The 20,960-nt window shown below is 35.8% G+C and overlaps 1 protein-coding gene across 1 annotated transcript; it reads right to left on the reverse strand.

Annotated features, from left to right (window-relative positions):
• Positions 1–487: 487 nt before the first annotated feature.
• Positions 488–13,663, reverse strand: LOC129271420 (protein SREK1IP1-like). Its single transcript, XM_064106509.1, has 4 exons — positions 13,575–13,663; positions 6,701–6,898; positions 5,396–5,462; positions 488–4,151 (listed from the first exon to the last, which is right to left on the reverse strand). Exons 1-4 carry the CDS (start codon positions 13,588–13,590, stop codon positions 3,770–3,772), a joined length of 663 nt encoding a protein of 220 aa, XP_063962579.1. The 5' UTR covers positions 13,591–13,663; the 3' UTR covers positions 488–3,769.
• Between the last annotated feature and the right edge of the window lie 7,297 nt (positions 13,664–20,960).

Here is a 20,960-nt window from a genome sequence, read left to right on the forward strand (position 1 = left end):
GACACGTGTCCCATTAAAACAGAGGTGTGCCCCCTGACCCTCTAACCCTTTTTTTTTTTGCTTGTCAATTTTTCTCGGGTACGAAATATCCTTGATTTGAGGTTGAATTTTTTTTATTTTTTCCCTGTCAAAATTTGCCCCCCCCCTTTTGGAAAATCCTGGATCCGCCACTGATTAGAGTGAAAAATTAAACTCTTATTATTAAATAAAGAATTATATGAAGAAAAAAAAGGAATAGAGTGACGTCACTAGCACATTCATTTACGTACCCCCCCCCCCCTCATTTCATATATCTATCATCTTTACATGAAATGATGCATAAATTTAAAATGCCCCAATTTTTCAATGATATGCTTGTTTAATTTTTCTTTGTTATTCAAATCAGCTTGATGTGAGCATTGGCTTTGGCTTTTAATAATTAATGAATGAGAAAAAAATTCCCGGGGCAAGAAACTGGAGAAAAAAAAAACAGTTTTGTAAACTGGTCTATTCATAAAAAGATAAGTCTTTATTTAGTCTTGTTCAAAATGCTTTCAAATTTGCACACATACATCAACATGTATACCAAGTAATGACCTTCATGTACTATTACCACATTGTACTTCAAACATCAGAATGAAAAGTGGATGATCATATGTGTAAGAATAGACCAGACATACATGCATGCTTGTCCAACCTAGCAACCAATATCAAAATCTAATTTGCATTTCCATGACTGTAATTTATAATTATTCAACCTGTGATGCAATTCTCCTGTTACATTTAAAACAGCACTACTTAATACAGGGCTGACAAGTCTCCCAGATTGTGTGAAAGGCTCTCTGAAAATTGACTAATTTACAAGAGAAAAACTGCAGATTTTAAACATCTCCCTGATCCATACATTTATTTCTTTCATTGGACTGTGTGTTAGTGGGAAAAATCTCCCTTCTCCTTCAGTAAATTCTCCCTGAAAGATGAATATTTATAATGATAATAATGGTATATTTACCCAGGGTAGCCACTTCAGTTCCGAAAACTGTTCTCCCAGCGGGCCCTGCTCTTATTATTACCCGGGCTAAGCTAGGCTACCTATTCAGGTGCACACAGCTTTTTGAGGAATTACTTCCTGCCGGTACCCATTTACCTCACCTGGGTCAAGTGCAGCAAACTGGATGAATTCCTTGCTGAAGGAAATCACGCTATGGCTGGGATTTGAACCCATGACCCTCTGTTTCAAAGTCCGGAGACTAATCCACTGGGACACGATGCTCCACTATTTCAGTTGGCAGCTCTGCTCAATAGAATCAAATCATCCGCTATTGATGAATGTTAATATTTACATAAAGAAGAACTGCAAGAGAAATTATCTTTATTCATTTGGTTGTTCATAACTCAAGAGATTAAATACAGATGAGAAATTGCCAGTTTGATATAAGAAATAAGTTAAGAATTGTTCTGATAGATAAATGGTTTATTAATAAAAATCAAGACATCATCGCAGCTAAAGCCGAATTTGCGATGTATTTACAAGGAAATAATGACACAAAAAATGTTAAAACCATAACACAGATAATTACAAAATAAATAATACGGATAAAGTATGGAATTGAAACTACTTGTGTTCTAATATTCTAGAAATGAATATTAAAAACAAAGTAAATTGTGTGTCTGGGAAATGACTAGTGTGTGTGCCATTGAAGTATTCAACCATATCATAATATCAGAAATAATCAAGAAATCAACAGAAACAAACTGGCAAAAGGTATTTTAAATGACGAAAACATTAAATGATAAAAGATATAAAAACTATATGATTCATGCATGTGCTATGATATGAGTAATAGAAAAGCAAATTCTAGATGTCACAATTCAGTCTTATTAAAACACTCCATTCAATGGTATGTAATAATAGCATATCTAATGAGGCAGTACAACTTTAGCTATTCTGAAATGTACTTTGACCTTGTGTTAATCTCAGTAGAAAATAGTGATCACTGGAAAGGAAAAGGACAAATGAGAAGGTATGTTGTTCAAATTTGTTAATTTCACTGAGGTCACTCAAGATTTTTATATAACATGAAGAAGTGGACTTTTCAAGAAAAAGTAAAATGATCACATACAACTGGAAGCTTCTATAAGACTGGAAATTGATATAAAAGGCTGGGAGATTTTTCAGGAGAATCAGAACTTTGAATTTAGAGCCCAAAATTTATCTCTAAGGATATCGAGTTTACCTCCATGTGGAATTCCACATTAAATTCTGTGGAATTATTCTCACTTCATCAACGACCTGCTTGCAACTCTTATTTTTTAAAGAAGAATTCTTAGTTCTCATCAAGATCATCAACCTATTGTCGAGAATATTCTTAAACCATGGATTGCTGTATGTCCATGCAAGTGATACAACTAACAAAGATGATTTTAGACTTGGAGCATATTTTTGTTACCACAAGTGCGTCAAATCATCTCATCGTATCCCAACTGAATATGAACTCAATATTGCATTTGAGCATTAGTTAATTACATGGTCTACAAATCTAAGATAGTCAAATTTAAACCCATTTGTTCCTCGATCAATTTGTTCTAATTACCATTTGGTCTAATACCCATTTAGTCTTGTTCTCATAGGCCCGTATTCTGGAGTTGGGTTTAACTTTAATAGACCATGGTCTGACTTTGTGCTAAAGTTATGGAAATCCAAATGTGTCAAAATTTATTTAAATTACATGATTCTTATGTTTACTATGCTCTTCTCAAATTCTTTAATGCTGAAGACAATTATCTTATTAATCATTCCAAGACAGTTATGAATAATTTGAGTGTGAAATTAGCTGATACATTGAACCTCTACTGTTAAGAGATTTATGTCACGATTGGCTATCCATAGTTAAACCACAACTTTGAACCAGAGTTTAAATCAAACCCGATTTCAGAATACAGGCCATATAGTCTAATGCTCAGTTAGTCTAATAAGCACTTTGTGTATTTATTATATATATATTTTTTTTAATGGAAATTTGGTTCATAAACAGTTCATCTAACCACATAGTGGTGTTAGACCATGTGGATATTAGACATAATAAAATAGCTAAACTGGAAATTATATGAAATGGTAAATTAAATATCAATTAGAACAAATGGTTAGTAGATGACGAACTAGGATAACATCTGGGGTCCGTTTTCATAAAAATTATTGGACTAACAAATTTGCAATAACAGTTAAAAGCTACTGAAATCATTTAATCTGATTGGCTGATCATAAATTTGTTATAGCAATTGTGCATTTGTTATAGTAACAAGTCTTAATGAAATGGAACCCAGGTGGGAGGAGACCAAAATGTAAAGTAGACAAAGCGGGTAAAGACTAATTGGCAATTAGCCGTCACATTATTCATATCTGAACAAGGTTTTAAAAGGTTGCATGATCACAGAAATCTTGCTATGGTTATTAAGTATTAAAAAAAAGAAAAAAAAGAATGGAATTGGAATTAGATCAATAAAAACTTTTCGTAAGGCAGGAAAAGGGGCCCTGTTTCATAAAACTTGTTATAACAAATTTGGAATAACAGTTTAAGCAATAACAGTTCAAAGCTATTGATATCATTCAAGTTGATTGGCTAGTAGCAAACTTGTTATAGAAATGGTGAATATATTATTATAACAAATCTTTATGACACGGGACACTCGATTTTTACCTTGTCTATGATTCCATTAAAAAAAAATCCTACCGACATTGGCACAATTCTATAGTAGGGCCTACAATTCGCTACCCTACTCAACGTTACTGTTACCTCTCTCTTGTATGTCTCTTCTTTGATTTATGCTTCATGTCTTTATGGTGTTTTTTCTCTTTTCTATGCTTCTTATGGTGTCTTGACTCTTTCTTGCGCTTTCTTCTTCTGTCCTCCTCCTCACTGTCTTCCGAAGAACTATCATCGCCGTCTTCTTCTTCACTGGAACTAGTTTCCTGCCGCGAGTGCTTTTTGTGTTTCTTTTTCTTCTTGTGTCGCTTACGTCTTTCGTCTTCTGATGCATCTTCATCTTCACTTGAGGTCTCTGGTCTCGATCTTTTCTTGTGCTTGCGTCTCTTGTGGCGATGATACCTTTCGTCTTCAGAAGAACTCTCGCTGTCATCATCTAAGGAGTTTGTGGCTTTGGAATTACTTCTTCTGCAATGAATGTAATCACATTTCAGATATAAATATTGGTGATAATATTCCCTCCATATTGTATATTTCACTTTAAACATGTCAAATTTTTTTTTTTAATTTTATTTATATTATTTCCAGGCAAAAGACAACAAAAATATGTACAAGAGGAAAAAATTACCACCAACTAGTGCCTGAGGATGACTAAAAGAAAAACTAGTTTCTGTTTTGAAGCTCTCCTCACTAGTCTAGGTTTACAAATATACAAAAAATAAAATCAGTATAAAATGGCAATATACATGTATGTTTAGATGCATTACTTATTAAAATAAAGAACTTACTAATAAAGAGTGTTTGTTTCCATGTGCAATTACAATATCCAGCCAATATGAAATGTTTATTTTGCGATTATCAGATAGTAAATCCTAGTCAGAAAACATATAATTATGATTTACATATTAAAATGTGAGAACTTCATTTACAATTTTTCACATTTTCCCCAAAATTCTCCCCAAAACTATATCATTAAGTCTTTCATTTCGTAACAGATTTGGAGTTCTTCAATTCACTGCTTTTGATCAGAATTTTACTCTTCTCCCAAAGTTTCACTCTCTCTTGATCTTTCATTTTGATGGGAAAATTTTGGTAAGAAAATTGTTGATACCGAATGAAGTATGGTCATTTCCCCCATGTCTGCGCGGTCTCCCAAGTCTGCGCACCCGCGTATCTGCGCGATTCTAGTAAAAGAATATACGCAACGAGCACGAACTTTACACATGCATTACATAGACAGGTATTCATTAAAAAATCAGACTCAAAATGGTGGAAAAATCATGAATTCAGGGCATTTCATGTGACGGCCTCAAAATGCAGCCTTTGTCATCAAAATCCCCGAATCGTGTGCAAAGTGAATGAGTGCGCAGACATGGGGTACCATTTTTTTTTTCAATCCGAAAATGACTGCCCAAAGGTTTTTCAAGAAAATCTTATATTTTCTTTCATTTTTTAATGAGAAATTTGGTACACTTACTCTTAATAATATAAGGAACACTATTAACCAAAAGATTTTGTGAAATAAGAAGAAATTCATGTTAAATCTTAACTCAAATTGTTAGGTGCGCAGACTTGGGGCCCACCATCATACTTTAAACAAGCAAGAGCTTTCTAGATAAAAACTAATGGAGTTGAATGATGAGAGGACAAAGGTGGATGGGAAAAGTTTTAATTTGGATTAGAAATGTAGCTACTCCCTAAAAAACACTTACCTTTCCTGTTTCTTCCTCTTTCTATGTTCCCTCTTTTCACTTCTATCCTTTTTATGTGCATCTTCATCTGTCATAAAGATATATTCAAGAATTTGACCATTACTACTTCAATCTATTTTCCTCAACCACAAGCAAGTCATTTCATTTGTCAGGGCCTTTTTCTTAAAAAAAAAAGGTTTTTAATGGCCAGTAACAACCTACACCTGGGCACAGAAACACAAAGGTTAGCGATTAATGGCTAAATGAAAAGGCCTATCAAGATCTTCGTTGCATGGGCATTTTGCTCAGTAGACTGACTAGGAACCAATCACAACTGTTCTTTCAAAGTAGCAATTAATCACTAACCTTTGTGTTACAGGGCCAAGGTGGTTATATTTAATTGGTCAATTCATATTCAGTTGGAATATAATTTTGATTCTTGTATATTATATACAGTTTACAATGTAGTACAAGTGATAATATAGACCTTTCGTTTTCTGTGACGAGCCATGTAAACGTACGAGATTAAGGAATTTTGGGAGCGCTGCGCATGCGCGAAGTAAGCTGTGACGAGCCTTCTCGTTCACTGCCCAAATCTGTGACTCGTATTTGAGGGTTTTGACGTTCGGTGTCATAGTGCTCGAACGAGCGCTAGTTCGTACATGAAGACGTCATCCAAGCTTAGCAAAAATTAATGAAGCCGCATCAACATTCGAGTTTCGTTGATTCAGCAGGGCTGGTAAACTGCAAGTTACTGCTTGTTACCAGTTTTTCCATTACATTCAGTGTGTCCTGTTTTCAGAAACTACATATCCGATAGGTAATTGATGTTCAATTTTCAAACAACTGTGTTTTTATCGGCTTTTTGCGCAAGAGTGCAAATGTTGCACCCACAGTCGCCCCACTGGTTCGTAGCGTGATGCTACGCCTGATTCTCCGGCCGAGCATCGGCCCACGGCCCGCTCGCTATCATGCTGGTATATGCTGTTGCCTGGTACGGGTATGTCGACTTAAATCGAAACTGTTTTCATCAATGTACGAACGTGATACTGAACGAGCGGTGTCACCACTTCCAGTGAACTAGGACTACGTTGCAGTCGCAGACAATCGAAAGCTCCTTAATATTGCATTGACAAAGAAAAATTTAAATAATGCCTCATAGGTTTCATTAAATTGTCTTGCTGTAAGCTTCCTAACAAATGCAAAAAACTCTGTCGAAGACAAACTCCACTGCAATAACTTAGCCCCTCCTTCCTATTGTAATTTTCATTATCCCTGCAGAATCAACTGCTCAGGCAATGCCGGCTGTATTTTGGTTGTACTTACCTTTTGGTTTTGGTGGTAGAGCCGGCATCATAGCCTCATCCTCTTCGCTGTCATCACTGCTGGTGCTACTGATGTCAAGGGTCACGTCACGCTCCGGGTCGACCCTCACGAAGTTACGGCACTGGAAGGTCAGGTGCCCCGTGTAGCCGCATCTCTTGCAAGCGATGCGCGAGTTCTCCTTGCTGGGATTCAACAGACCTGAGATATGTATGGAAATATTGTACAATCAATTCATCATTGTATGACACTGTCCATTTTTCACAGACCGCATATTATCTCAAAATTATCATCTAAAAATTATGTTATCGTTCTTACCAATTGACCTGAAATTACATTAATTTTCCAGAGAATCAGATCAGCGATTGGGTAAATCAGGGTGCTACATAACTTTTTTGAAGCACTTGCCCAGTCGGGCAAGTAAATTTTCAAATAGTTGGAAAATACTTGCCCGAATATAGATTTCACTTGCCCGAAAAAATCCTTCAAAACAAAGTTTTATTGCTTCAAAACAAGTTATAGCCTTATAGTTTTACATACCATACCATTGACGGCTTTAAAAATAGATTTTTGAACATGACTACTGATATACCTTGTAGTTGTATTTTTTTTTTAATGATTTTTATCTTGAACATCATGACAAAATAAATGGTAAATGTGCTCTTTAATTAATTTCCTAATCTCATATATTTTCCATATATTTTGGAGGGGACTAGGACACACAATAAAAAAAAGGGGGAGATCACTGAAAATAACCAGAGGGAAAAAATTTTGAGAGGGGGAGAGAATGAAAGAAAAAAAAAGTAAGAAAGACAGAAAGGACGAAGAAATAAAGGGCTGCGGGGAAGAGAAAGATGGAAAGAAAGAAATTAGAAAGGAGGATGGAAAGAAAAAAGAAAAAAAAATAGAAAAAAATTAGAGGAAGAGAAAGGAAGGAATGAATAAAAGGAAAACAAGAAAGAAAAAAGGTAAACAGAAAGGAAGGAAAAGGGAAAGTAAGAAAACGAGAGAAAGGAAAGAAGGAAAATAGGAATAAAGAAAAGGTATAAGGATAGATGGAAGGAAGAAAAAAGAAAGAAAAGAAAGATACAACGAAAGACAGAAAGAAATGAAGGAAGGAATGAAGGAAAGAGATGAAGGAAGGCAGAAAGAAAAAATAAGGAAGAAAAGGAAGGATGGATAGAAAAAAAAGAAAAATCAAAACAAAAGACCAAAAAAAATCAGAAAAAAAAGGAAAGAAAGAAAGGAAGAAAGAAAGAAAGAAGGAAGGAAAGAAAAAAAATTTAAAAAAATGAGGGGAAGAGAAAGGAAGGAAAGCAAGGAACAAATGAAAAAAGAAAAAGAAAGAAAAAAGGTAAAAAGAAAGAAAGGAAGAAAGAAAGAAAAGAGAAAAAGAAAAGGTAAAGGATTGATGGAAGGAAGGAAAAGAGAAAGAAAGAAAATGAGAGAAAAGAAAGAAGGAAGATAGGAAGAAAGAAAAGGTATAAGGATAGATGGAAGGAAGAAAAAAGAAAGAAAAGAAAGATACAACGAAAGACAGAAAGAAATGAAGGAAAGAGATGAAGGAAGGCAGAAAGAAAAAATAAGGAAGATAATAAAGGATGGATGAAAAAAAAAGAACGAAAGACAGAAATAAAGAAAAACAGAAAGAAAGAAAGGAAAGAAAGCAAGGAAGGAGAAAGAAAGACTGAAAGACAAAAAGAAAGACAGCTATAGTAACAGAAAAAATGAACAAAAGAAGGAAGGAAATTTAAAGAAATAAAGAAAGATTCAAAAGAAGGAAAGATAGGCAGAAAGAAAGAAAATAGAGAGGGAGAAAGCTTAAACTATCATAAATAAAGAAGAAAATTTATCAATTTCCTTGGCTAAAAAAAATAGTTACGAAAGAAACCACGTTTATCAACATACACACAAATGCATATATGGGACTGTCAAACAATGTATTTTAGTGTGTGCGAGACAGATGATCATTCGAAACCCCATCTTTTTTAAGCATAACAGAAGTGAAAATTTCTCCTTTTACTGCTTACAAATGACAGAGCTACCCCAATTTTTAGGAAATATGGACATTACAAGAATTTTCATTGGTGAGAAATGTGAATTTTGACAGTTCTGTGGGAGATTTCTTCCAGAGCAAACTACGGTCGTGCAGCACCGTACACCGTAGAAACTTTTCTACATGCATCGGCTGCGTGGACTAGGCGCTAGGTATGCTAGACTGCCATTGATTCTGTGTGTGTGTGTACGTCTCTGAGCTGTGTGTTTATTGCAGAAAATGGCGCAAATTTTGCAATTCGAATTATAAACCTTTTTGAAAGAAGAAATTAATGATATTGCTTTTTTTTTCTCTCTTTTTCTTTTCTATAAAGGATGGTGAAATATGGGGAATCTTTCTAAAATATAATTTCCATAGGAGAATTTTGCTTGCCCGATTCGGGCAAGCAGTTTTTGTCTTTGCTTCAAACACTTGCCCGACTCTAACTTTTACTTGCCCCGGGCAATCGGGCAAGCGCTTATGTCGCACCTTGGGTAAATATAGGAAGAACATCATTAGCACATTGTGTTTCTGTTTCCATTTATGCATACTCTTAGGCAACATTAACAATCTTACTCTTTCCATTTTCAATCTTCTTTTTGCATAGATGCCGACTTTATATCGATCGGCAAGTGAAATGGAACAATTTGATTAGATTTTAGATTTCGTAAAAATAATTTATTTCGTGCAATTGCATAGAAGTGTTTTATCTGGACTCCAGGAATCTCAATAGAAGTGGAAGGATCAGCTCATAAAGAGAGCTGCTAGTTGCATGCGTCGTGCCTTGCTTTCACGTAATGAACCCTGGCTTGACTGAGTGGGGTGCCCGTCCCCGGGAGTTAGATCTACCTTTAGAATTCAATGTCATGAATCGCTCGTGTGTGTGTGATGCCTCGGGAAAGACTTCTTTACGTCCCCTCCACCAATTTAAGAAAATACTTCTCCAAAACCCCCTTCTTTCGTTCTCTTATTCTTCTTTCTTTTTCTTCTTACTTCTGGTTGGAACTTGGATTCGAACCTCTCGCTGCAGAACGAGCATCTCCAGTCTGTCGCCTTACTCACTGAGCTAGCAGGAATTGTTGAAAGCCATGCCTATGGGTTTCATAACGGTTATCATGTGTGTGTGTGTGTGTGTATTTGAGTTTTGTCAGACGTGTATCAATCAGATATGATTATTTACATGTACGTCTGGGACCGACCTTTAACGTCACCATCCGAAAGACGTGACCAGGGCTCGAACCTCGAAATCAATTTGTAACTTCCCCACATGGCTTGGATTACAGGAGCACGCCACAACGCCCAGTTGTATCAGCCGATATTACGACAAGTCTACTCTCCAAGAGTAATTGGGTATTTATTTTTCTGACTAAATAAACCGATGCCATTGGGAATTACACACACTCAAAATTTAGACGGAATAAAGCCATATTTTGATATGCATCCAACTTTTACTTCTTATATCTCTGACTCTTTTTGTGTTAAATAATTCTTGATAAACCTTCTCTATATTTTTTTTTCAATTTTAGTGGAGGGGACATATGGAAGTCTTGCCTAGACCAAAAGCTTCGGTCTCTGTTATGTTGGTTGTTCCGCTGAACTCCGTTGGCTCCACTCACCAAATACAGAGACCGAAGTTCTAGCTCCATCTGTACAGCCTACAGGGACTCAATGGCCATATGTTTATGTATTAAGTTCGGATAAAACAGGGAAGTGAAGTTGCGCGACAGCCGAAATAAGTCACCGTTTTTCCCCCTTTTAAGTTTATTTTCCCCCCGTTTTGGTGAATTTCAGGCCAAAACGGAATAGGCCTAGTAATCTTTATTTTGGTACAGTACTTTTTATTTATTTTATCAAATAAAGACAAAAATCGACGAGCCCCGTCGGGGGGATTTTGCATTGTCAACCCCTTAATGGTGGCTGCACGCTAGCGAGCTGTCTGTGACTGTGTACGACTACGAGGTCGAGGAGAAAAAAAAAAATGTTAAAAAACTCCTCATTCCTCAAAACAGATGGCTGCCAGCTGTCTAAGTTTTGCCTAGACCAAAAGCTTCGGTCTCTGTTATGTTGGTTGTTCAGCTGAACTCCGTTGGCTTCACTCACCAAATACAGAGACCGAAGTTCTAGCGCGATCTCTACAGGGGACTCAATGGCCATAAGTTTATGTACTTAAGATCGGATAAAACGGGGAAGTGAATTTGCGCGACAGCCGAGGTAAGTCACTGTTTTTGTTCCTTTTAACTTGATTTTTCTCAGTTTTTTGGCAATTAATGCCAAGAGGGAATATTAATTTGCATTTTGGTCAAACCTTTTTGAAAGAAGAAATTAATGATATTGCTTTTTTTTTCTCTCTTTTTCTTTTCTATAAAGGATGGTGAAATATGGGGAATCTTTCTAAAATATAATTTCCATAGGAGAATTTTGCTTGCCCGATTCGGGCAAGCAGTTTTTGTCTTTGCTTCAAACACTTGCCCGACTCTAACTTTTACTTGCCCCGGGCAATCGGGCAAGCGCTTATGTCGCACCTTGGGTAAATATAGGAAGAACATCATTAGCACATTGTGTTTCTGTTTCCATTTATGCATACTCTTAGGCAACATTAACAATCTTACTCTTTCCATTTTCAATCTTCTTTTTGCATAGATGCCGACTTTATATCGATCGGCAAGTGAAATGGAACAATTTGATTAGATTTTAGATTTCGTAAAAATAATTTATTTCGTGCAATTGCATAGAAGTGTTTTATCTGGACTCCAGGAATCTCAATAGAAGTGGAAGGATCAGCTCATAAAGAGAGCTGCTAGTTGCATGCGTCGTGCCTTGCTTTCACGTAATGAACCCTGGCTTGACTGAGTGGGGTGCCCGTCCCCGGGAGTTAGATCTACCTTTAGAATTCAATGTCATGAATCGCTCGTGTGTGTGTGATGCCTCGGGAAAGACTTCTTTACGTCCCCTCCACCAATTTAAGAAAATACTTCTCCAAAACCCCCTTCTTTCGTTCTCTTATTCTTCTTTCTTTTTCTTCTTACTTCTGGTTGGAACTTGGATTCGAACCTCTCGCTGCAGAACGAGCATCTCCAGTCTGTCGCCTTACTCACTGAGCTAGCAGGAATTGTTGAAAGCCATGCCTATGGGTTTCATAACGGTTATCATGTGTGTGTGTGTGTGTGTATTTGAGTTTTGTCAGACGTGTATCAATCAGATATGATTATTTACATGTACGTCTGGGACCGACCTTTAACGTCACCATCCGAAAGACGTGACCAGGGCTCGAACCTCGAAATCAATTTGTAACTTCCCCACATGGCTTGGATTACAGGAGCACGCCACAACGCCCAGTTGTATCAGCCGATATTACGACAAGTCTACTCTCCAAGAGTAATTGGGTATTTATTTTTCTGACTAAATAAACCGATGCCATTGGGAATTACACACACTCAAAATTTAGACGGAATAAAGCCATATTTTGATATGCATCCAACTTTTACTTCTTATATCTCTGACTCTTTTTGTGTTAAATAATTCTTGATAAACCTTCTCTATATTTTTTTTTCAATTTTAGTGGAGGGGACATATGGAAGTCTTGCCTAGACCAAAAGCTTCGGTCTCTGTTATGTTGGTTGTTCCGCTGAACTCCGTTGGCTCCACTCACCAAATACAGAGACCGAAGTTCTAGCTCCATCTGTACAGCCTACAGGGACTCAATGGCCATATGTTTATGTATTAAGTTCGGATAAAACAGGGAAGTGAAGTTGCGCGACAGCCGAAATAAGTCACCGTTTTTCCCCCTTTTAAGTTTATTTTCCCCCCGTTTTGGTGAATTTCAGGCCAAAACGGAATAGGCCTAGTAATCTTTATTTTGGTACAGTACTTTTTATTTATTTTATCAAATAAAGACAAAAATCGACGAGCCCCGTCGGGGGGATTTTGCATTGTCAACCCCTTAATGGTGGCTGCACGCTAGCGAGCTGTCTGTGACTGTGTACGACTACGAGGTCGAGGAGAAAAAAAAAAATGTTAAAAAACTCCTCATTCCTCAAAACAGATGGCTGCCAGCTGTCTAAGTTTTGCCTAGACCAAAAGCTTCGGTCTCTGTTATGTTGGTTGTTCAGCTGAACTCCGTTGGCTTCACTCACCAAATACAGAGACCGAAGTTCTAGCGCGATCTCTACAGGGGACTCAATGGCCATAAGTTTATGTACTTAAGATCGGATAAAACGGGGAAGTGAATTTGCGCGACAGCCGAGGTAAGTCACTGTTTTTGTTCCTTTTAACTTGATTTTTCTCAGTTTTTTGGCAATTAATGCCAAGAGGGAATATTAATTTGCATTTTGGTCGCGTTAATTTTCAAAATTTTTATTCATTAAAGACAAAAATTGAAGAGCCCCGACGGGGGGATTTTGCATTGCAAGTCCACTAATGGTGGCTGCACGCTAGCGAGCCGTCTGTGTACGAGGAGAAATTAAAAAAAAAAAAAAAAAAGTTAAAAAACTCCTCGAAACAGACGGCTGCCAGCTGTCTAAGTCTTGCCATGCCTCATTCTAACACTATACTACAGTTAGTATCCATACTCTCATAATCAATATATCATTATATGACATTGGACTGTAAAGTTACTAAAAAAGACACAAAAACAAAACCGAGAATTTGGCTTAAGAACTTACACAAAACCCGATATGTGGGGCAATAACATAAAAAAATGCTAGGCCTATTTCATTTCAAAGACAAAGACCAAAGTCCGTCAAAAATTTAGAGCTATCGCTGTCTTAAAATGAAAAAAAAAATACAGTAAGCATCCGAAAGTGGTTGAATAATACAAACGTAGTAGACCAGAAATTATATTACCTTGTGCTTGAAGCATTTTTCCTCACTTTGTTATCATTGATGTCGATGCAGGCTCTTGAATTAAAATTAAAACGCCCTCAACGACAATGAACTGCATATCTCTAGCTCTGTCACTGTTTTACCAGTTCTTCCAAAAAAAGTTATGTTATTTATTGGGACATAAACATGATAAAACACAAACAAAACAAAATATAATAAAGGGATAAAACATAATAGAAGCTGCGATCCCTAGGGGCATGGAGCATAGTACCCTCACACTTTCTGAAGCACTAAAACAGTTCCCATTTTACCACTGGCGTAAATCCGTGTTGATGGGTGGGGGGGATGACTGAAATATTTTGGCTTTTTTTTGCAATCATGTTTTTAGATATGCAAGGAATTGTCATTGATATGTCCACAGTGGCGTACCGTGGGTCACGGCATTGGGGGGGGGGCACCAGCAAAATTTTTGAATGACTGAGTGAGTGACCTAATAGAGACATTTTAAGGACAATATCATTAAACGGATATGTATCTCACTCATCAAATAATGCGAGCGCGAAGCGCGAGCTGAATTTTTTTTATATTCACACCTCAAAAAGGACATTATAATCAAATTTGTGTAATCATGATAGGTACCTGTCTCGCTTAACAATGCGAGCGCGAAGCGCGAGCTGAAAACTTAGATAATTCAGACCTGAAGTGGGGCATTCTAAGTTTTCTTTGTAGGAATTAACCAGGACCATACGTATTTCATTAACCAAATGATGCGAGCGCGAAGCGCGAGCTGAAAATTTTTGATATTCAGATCAGAAGAAGGGACATTTTAAGGACTGATTTTAGGAATTCATGAAGAGTAGACATATCTCACCAATCCATGAAAAATGCGAACGTAATCACGGACAGGAAATGTTTCATATATACGAAGACCTTAACATGGGGCAATCACTTTTGAGTCATGAAAAAAAAGCATATATATGTCACTACATAAAACAATGATAACTCAAGTGCTAGGAAATATATTTGGTTTATATTGACTTGAAAACGGGATGTTTTGGTACAACAGGATTATATATCTCGTTAAACAGACAATGCGAGCACCAGGAACAATTGAGACGTAGGCCCTGGGCAAATTATGTTTCATAAAGTTATGATAAAAATGTTTCTTATGTAATGTAACTTAACATAATTATAATATAATATAACATTATAATGAATAATATTTTCTTCTTTCCCACTACGTTTCTCTTCCTTTCTCCCTCTTTTCTCCTTTTCCCCCTTTCCCCGTTTTTTTTTTTGGTCAGCCGATGGGGGGGATGTGCCCCCCATGTCCCCCGTAGTTACGCCACTGTATGTCCATATGGCAAATACCCCTCCAATATTATTATCTTTTTTACCCAATGATGGTTTAATGGTTTATTAGAGATTACATTCAAAATTTTTTGACATTCCATCTTAATCCCTTCCCAAAGACCCCAACATTGATGAATTGGAAGTATTTCGTTTGGAAATGGTGAACTGGCTCTTTATTTGCATTTTATGATTCAATAATATTATCTTATTTGTTAAGCGGTACTTTTGGAAGAATTTTCACCAATAAAACAATTATCTCTTGTGATTTTTTCTTTCATTTCTTTCGTAAAAAGTGGGGGGATGTTTGTACAGGCCACCCCCCCCCTCCTCGAAAAGTGGGGGGGATATATCCCCCCATCCCCCCCCCTGGGATTTACGCCAGTGCATTTTACCAAAGAAAAAAATATCAAATGACAACCCCTTCCATCATCTTAGTGTTAAAGAGTAGACCCACCCCTTTGCTTCATATAAGTGCAATTTCCCGTATCAGATATTAGTTGCCTTTCTTAAAAACTGTTCTTTTCATGCCCGTTCAGCGCCAGTTTTCCTAGTTTCTGTTCCATTCTGCAAATGCATCTTTTAATTGAACAATCTCCTTCAAATATTTTCATTGCCTCCCTTTATTTTTTGTCAAATTGAACCCCCCCCCCTTTTTTTTTTGGAGTGTGTCCATTTCCCTTTTTACCTCTGACCAAGTGTTTTGAATAGGCCCTAATTTTCAGTTGATAAATGTTCCCCAAGTTCCCCAGTGTAAGATATTTTCATTGAGCGCCTTTTCCATGACAGGGGCAGTGGGAGCAGAGCCCCCCCCCCAAAAAAAAAAAGAGCGAAAATCCCTTTGGAACAAAATAGGAAAAAAAAAAAGATATCTTTCGTGATAGAATTTTCCGACGGCCACTTTCTCTTCAACGTGATAGAATTTCTTTTCTTTCGTGATATAGAATTTTCCGACGGCCACTTTCTCTTCAACAAACAAATTCATTTCAAGGGGAAGAATTTTCTACATTTTATAACACATAAAAAAATCAGACTTGTAATTACCACCATAGACCACAAAGCAATTCTCACACTATTAAAAATCGCTCGCTCGCGGAATACTGTTTACATAAATTACATTTTATATTTTATAATCAGAAATCCCCTTCTAAAAGGTTTTGCTCAACTTACATTACCACGAAAGTCACTACTACTTCAGGAAGAAATGTAATCTGATGGTGAAAATAATTTGTTTGTACCCGATTCCACTTGTGACGTATATAAGTGCTCTGTTTTGGCTTCGAAAAGAAAAAAATCTGACGAGATGGTATATGTTGCGTTTTTGTACACGTTTACTGAAAAAAGTGATGACTAAAGCCCCTTAGCCCATGTTCTGCGCCCCTGGGCTTTGATGTCACTACAGGAAATAATGAAATGTCTTTGCCTTTTCTTATTTTGATGAACTTTTGAGGATGCCCGATACGTGGGCATTGTGCATAGCGCTTAAAGGACAAGTTCACCCCAACAAAGAGTTGATTTGAATAAAAAGAGGAAAATCTAACCAGCATAACACTGAAAATTTCATCAAAATCGGATGTAAAATAAAAAAGTTATGACATTTTAAAGTTTCAGTTAATTTCACAAAACAGTTATATTCACATCCTTGTCCGTATGCAAATGAGGAGACTGATGACATCACTCACTCACTATTTATTTTGTATTTTATTATGTGAAATATGAAAATTTTCAATTTTTTCCATATTGTCGTGTGAAACAACGATTTATTCCTCCCTGAACATGTGCAATTAGCATTGTTTAATACTATTTGGTTCAATCAAGTTGGTCTTTATTGTCAAATCTGTAAAATATGAAATATTGTATAATTCAGACAATAAAAAACAAAAGACATAGTGAGTGAGGGACATCTTCGAATGTCTCATTTGCATGTCACTGAGTTGTGCATAATTATCACTGTTTTATGGAAAAATAAGCGAAAATTTAAAATATCATAACTTTCTTATTTTACATCCAATTTTGATGAAATTTTCAGCATAATGCTTCCATAATATTTCTCTATTTATTCAAATTAACATTTTTCTGGGGTGGACTTGACCTTTAACATTTCAAATTTTGATTTAACTATTTAATTTCCCTCCCATTTTCTTGTATATATATATTTTTTTTCAATGTGAACGTGAGATCCTGTTTCCATTTCCTTCTTGACTTGTGCGCTTTTCATCACCCAAAACACGTTACGCAGATTCCTCAACATCCCCCCCCCCCAGCCCAACTTGTGTTAAATCAATTTTTTATTCCCCATTTTTGGTTGATTGTTTCGGGATTTTTCTGGAAAGGTTTTAGTAGCATGACGCTTACACTCTCATTTGTTTGAAATTAAGTTGGTTAAAATTTGCACGTAATAACAGTTAAAAAAAAGAAAAGAAAAAAGGTCTACCCAATATTGGTTAAAATGGGAACATTATAATGGTTGGGTAAAAAGTTCCCAAATGTTTTTTAAATTTTACCCAATGTTGCGTTGAAATGGCCTAATATATAAGATAATAATAAAAAAACATTTATAGGGCGCTTAATACGGGCGTTTCTAAGCGCGCTGTGTTCTGAATTTAACTCTTCCTATCATATTAATGTCTAGTTCTATTGCTTTTCTAATCTTCCTGTTTGTCTATATGTTTTGTAGTGTGTTTTGTTTTGTTTCTTTTCCTTTTTTTTTTTTTTTGCTGTCTTGTCCTGTTTTGTTTTTGTTTGTGTGTGTGTGCCTCTTTTGTTTTTGTCTTTGTTTTGTTTTTAGTATTTGTCCTGTTTTGTCCAAGTGATTGACTGTTCACACACTCCTGAACTCAGGTTTTTTTTTCTATACAGCAGGGGTATGATATAATATTTTTTTGTAATAACAAAAGGTGTGACAAAAATCATTAAGAGAGAAAAAAAAATACTAACAGATTAACAGATATGGGGTAAAACATGCATGCTCCCTTTCTACCCAATATTGAGTAAACAATTTAATTAGAGTTTTAGAGTAAACTGTTGGCTAAAACAAGTTTGCTTGCTAAATTAATTTGGATATTTTTTATACGTAAAGATCGTATTATGTTGAACCAACTTTTGGGTTGGTGTTAACACCGGTGTTAACAAAACAAGCTAGCTGAGAGAGCATAATCTCCAGATTTATTAGTCATCTAGCAACGAACAGTAATTTTAAGAATTCTGGTTAATTCGCACTAATAATATCCCATGAAAAGGTATGTGAAGAAAAAAACACCAACCAAAATGAATGTCAATTTATAGACGTCAACGAAGACAATAATTTGCTTTACTGACAAGTGACATGATAGTTTTCTAATTCATTTTACTTGAGCATTATATTGAAAACAAATCTTTTATCTTTAAGTTGTGCAAGATTTTTTGTCCTATTTTTAAATTTGCACACATTGTTTTTGTAAAAGCGAACTGCAGATTGTGCAGATTTCTTTTTACAACTATATTTTTTTTTGTTCAGTTACATATCTATTACCGTAGAGGGAGACTGCTAAGTTTACACTACCAAACAACGTTCTCTCCGATCCCCCAAGTTTTATATCGACAGCAGGGCAGCAAGTAACCAGCCGACACCCACGTCGAATTGAGGGGCTTTCATCGGACCACACACATCGTTTCTACCCAAACTCTCTGGGTGGGCTGTGTTCGACATGACGGGGGCCACCCCGCGCGTTTGCTGGTGTTGATGTTTTTGCTGGTGGTACTGTCCATTTTCTAGCTGTTTTTATGCCTCCGATCTCAAGACTCAATCCCAATTAAACACCATTTGGCATGTTTGGTTCGCTTTTTTTTATCGAACTATATACCCAAAAAGTTAACAACCATCGAAAATGGTTGAGTGGGATTTGAAAGCTCTTCGAACATGTTCTTACGTATTTTTTCACGTCCTTGCTAAGTGTTTGTACGCTCATTAATGGTGCAAGCGAACAACAATTGGTGAAAGGAAACATTGCTGAAATGAGATGGTCTTTAGGTTGCAGAGAAAACATTTCTTGCCAAAGCTGATCCTATATACTAAAAGATAAATGGTGTATATAGTGATCACTTCAAATCAAAGTGATAAATTCAATTATCATTGTGCATTTTGTTCGTTTTATAAAAAAATATGATGACTGTGAAGAAAAATAGAGAATAGTGGTCAGTATAGAAAATATAAAGGCCCGTATAAAGACAAGAAATATTGAAATGAATGTTATAACTTTAGAAAGACTATTACAAAACAACAACCTCAAAGTAATTGGATTATCCGGAGATTTTGGATGCGCACGATTACCTATAATAACAATCAACTATGTATGATGCATATATTATCTAATATACAGATTTGTAATTTTAGTTCCTTCATATTTGTTGTTGTGAATCTATGGATAAATATATTATTTTGATGGTTTATAATTATCTGGAAAATATACCATTACAAAAATATAACAACAGAATAGAATCAACTAAGGAATCAGATTGGCAGCTGACTATCTCAGAAAACCACGATTCTTTCGATTCATTATAGTTCCTTCCTTTTGATTTAAATTTATATGTCATAATTTTAATATACTTGAGCTGACAAGATATTTCTGAATTTGACTGCTCGTTGATTGAAAGTGAAGATTTCGATTAATGAAGAGCCAAGCATGGGGGAAATATGACGACTTTTATTGTTTATTTTGTAACTTATACTGCCAAGAAATTATGGAAGAAATGATGACAAGGAACTATATCTGCGAGAAATAAAAATAATAGTATAAAGTCAATCATGTATGCATGCCACCCTGAATATGATTACAATAAACGTGATAAGGTCATAAGTCCATCTCACAGCATGCCATTATTTTATTCAACCTATTTTTTTCTCCTTTTCTTCATTGATATATATATTAGATGGATACACTTTAAATTGGCAGTATCTCTGGAACCTTTGCATAAAAAAGTGGGCATTACTATCTTTTGATTTCCACATAAAAACTTAATTCAAACTTTCTCATTCAGATAATTTTTTAATTTTAGATGCCGGACTTAGGCATGCATTTTTTGGGGGGGTTAACTCTATAGCACACAGCAAAAACTGTGGTGTTAACCGGTGTACATAGAGGACCACAACATTTTAAACCGGTGTTGACAGTGTTAGTTTAACTCCTATATGTGTTATCACAACACCTTTGGTTGTTACATTTACACTCTTTGGTGTTATGTTCAATCTCTAGGGTGTAATTTTAACATCTCAGGGCGTGGTCCTCTATGGTGTCAGTTTTAACACCATAGTTTTTACAGTGCAGGTCCAAATAAGGATTCACGTCTTCATCGCGTTATGAGTTTTAAAACATGAAATGAGTTGATGACGAATTGACGACTAATCATCAATATTAATGACTTATTCCTGGAAGTCATGATTCATGTTATGCATTTGTTCATTTTTCATTATCTATTCAGGGACTTGATGATTTATTCAATTTGATTATGTCTTGTAATATTCTTTACTTTATGATGTTATATTGATTATATTATGTACAACATTGTGAAACGGAAATAAATGGTGGTGGTGGTGATTGTTTTTGGAAATGAAATGAAAAGAATTAATTAAATCAATTCATTTATATATTTATTTATTAATTTATTTATTCATTCATTTGTTTTATTTATTTATTCATTCATTCGTTCTTTTATCTATCAATTAATTAATTGAATTATTTGTATTGTTTTACTGAAAATTAGCGATTAGCCATAACTTTCAATTTTCCATTGGATTTTTATGAAATTTTCAGCATTAATGTTTGTTGGGGGTATATAGTCTTGGCCTTTGAAAGAAAGAGAGAGATGGGGGGTAGAAGAGATGGAAATGGGGAATGGGGGAGGGGTAAGGGAGAGAGGGTGTATACAGGAGAGAGAAAAAGAGTGGGCGAGAGTGAGACGGGATGAATATAGAAGAGGACAGGAGAGGGGAGCGACATGCACTTTAAAAATGGATTGAGTAAAAATTGACCAAATATGTGTAAATAGGGAAGATGCATGTTTGTTGGGTAAGATTTT

The sequence above is a fragment of the Lytechinus pictus genome, chromosome 11, assembly GCF_037042905.1.
Source record: "Lytechinus pictus isolate F3 Inbred chromosome 11, Lp3.0, whole genome shotgun sequence".
Lineage (NCBI taxonomy): Eukaryota > Metazoa > Echinodermata > Echinoidea > Temnopleuroida > Toxopneustidae > Lytechinus > Lytechinus pictus.

What these genes read in the sequence shown, in the direction of transcription:
- LOC129271420 (XM_064106509.1), bottom strand. An exon ending in TCTACCACCAAAACCAAAAG is followed by an intron (nt 5,463 to 6,700) that starts GTAAGTACAACC and finishes TCTTTATGACAG; the next exon opens with ATGAAGATGCACATAAAAAG. An exon ending in AAGAGGAAGAAACAGGAAAG is followed by an intron (nt 4,152 to 5,395) that starts GTAAGTGTTTTT and finishes CATTCATTGCAG; the next exon opens with AAGAAGTAATTCCAAAGCCA.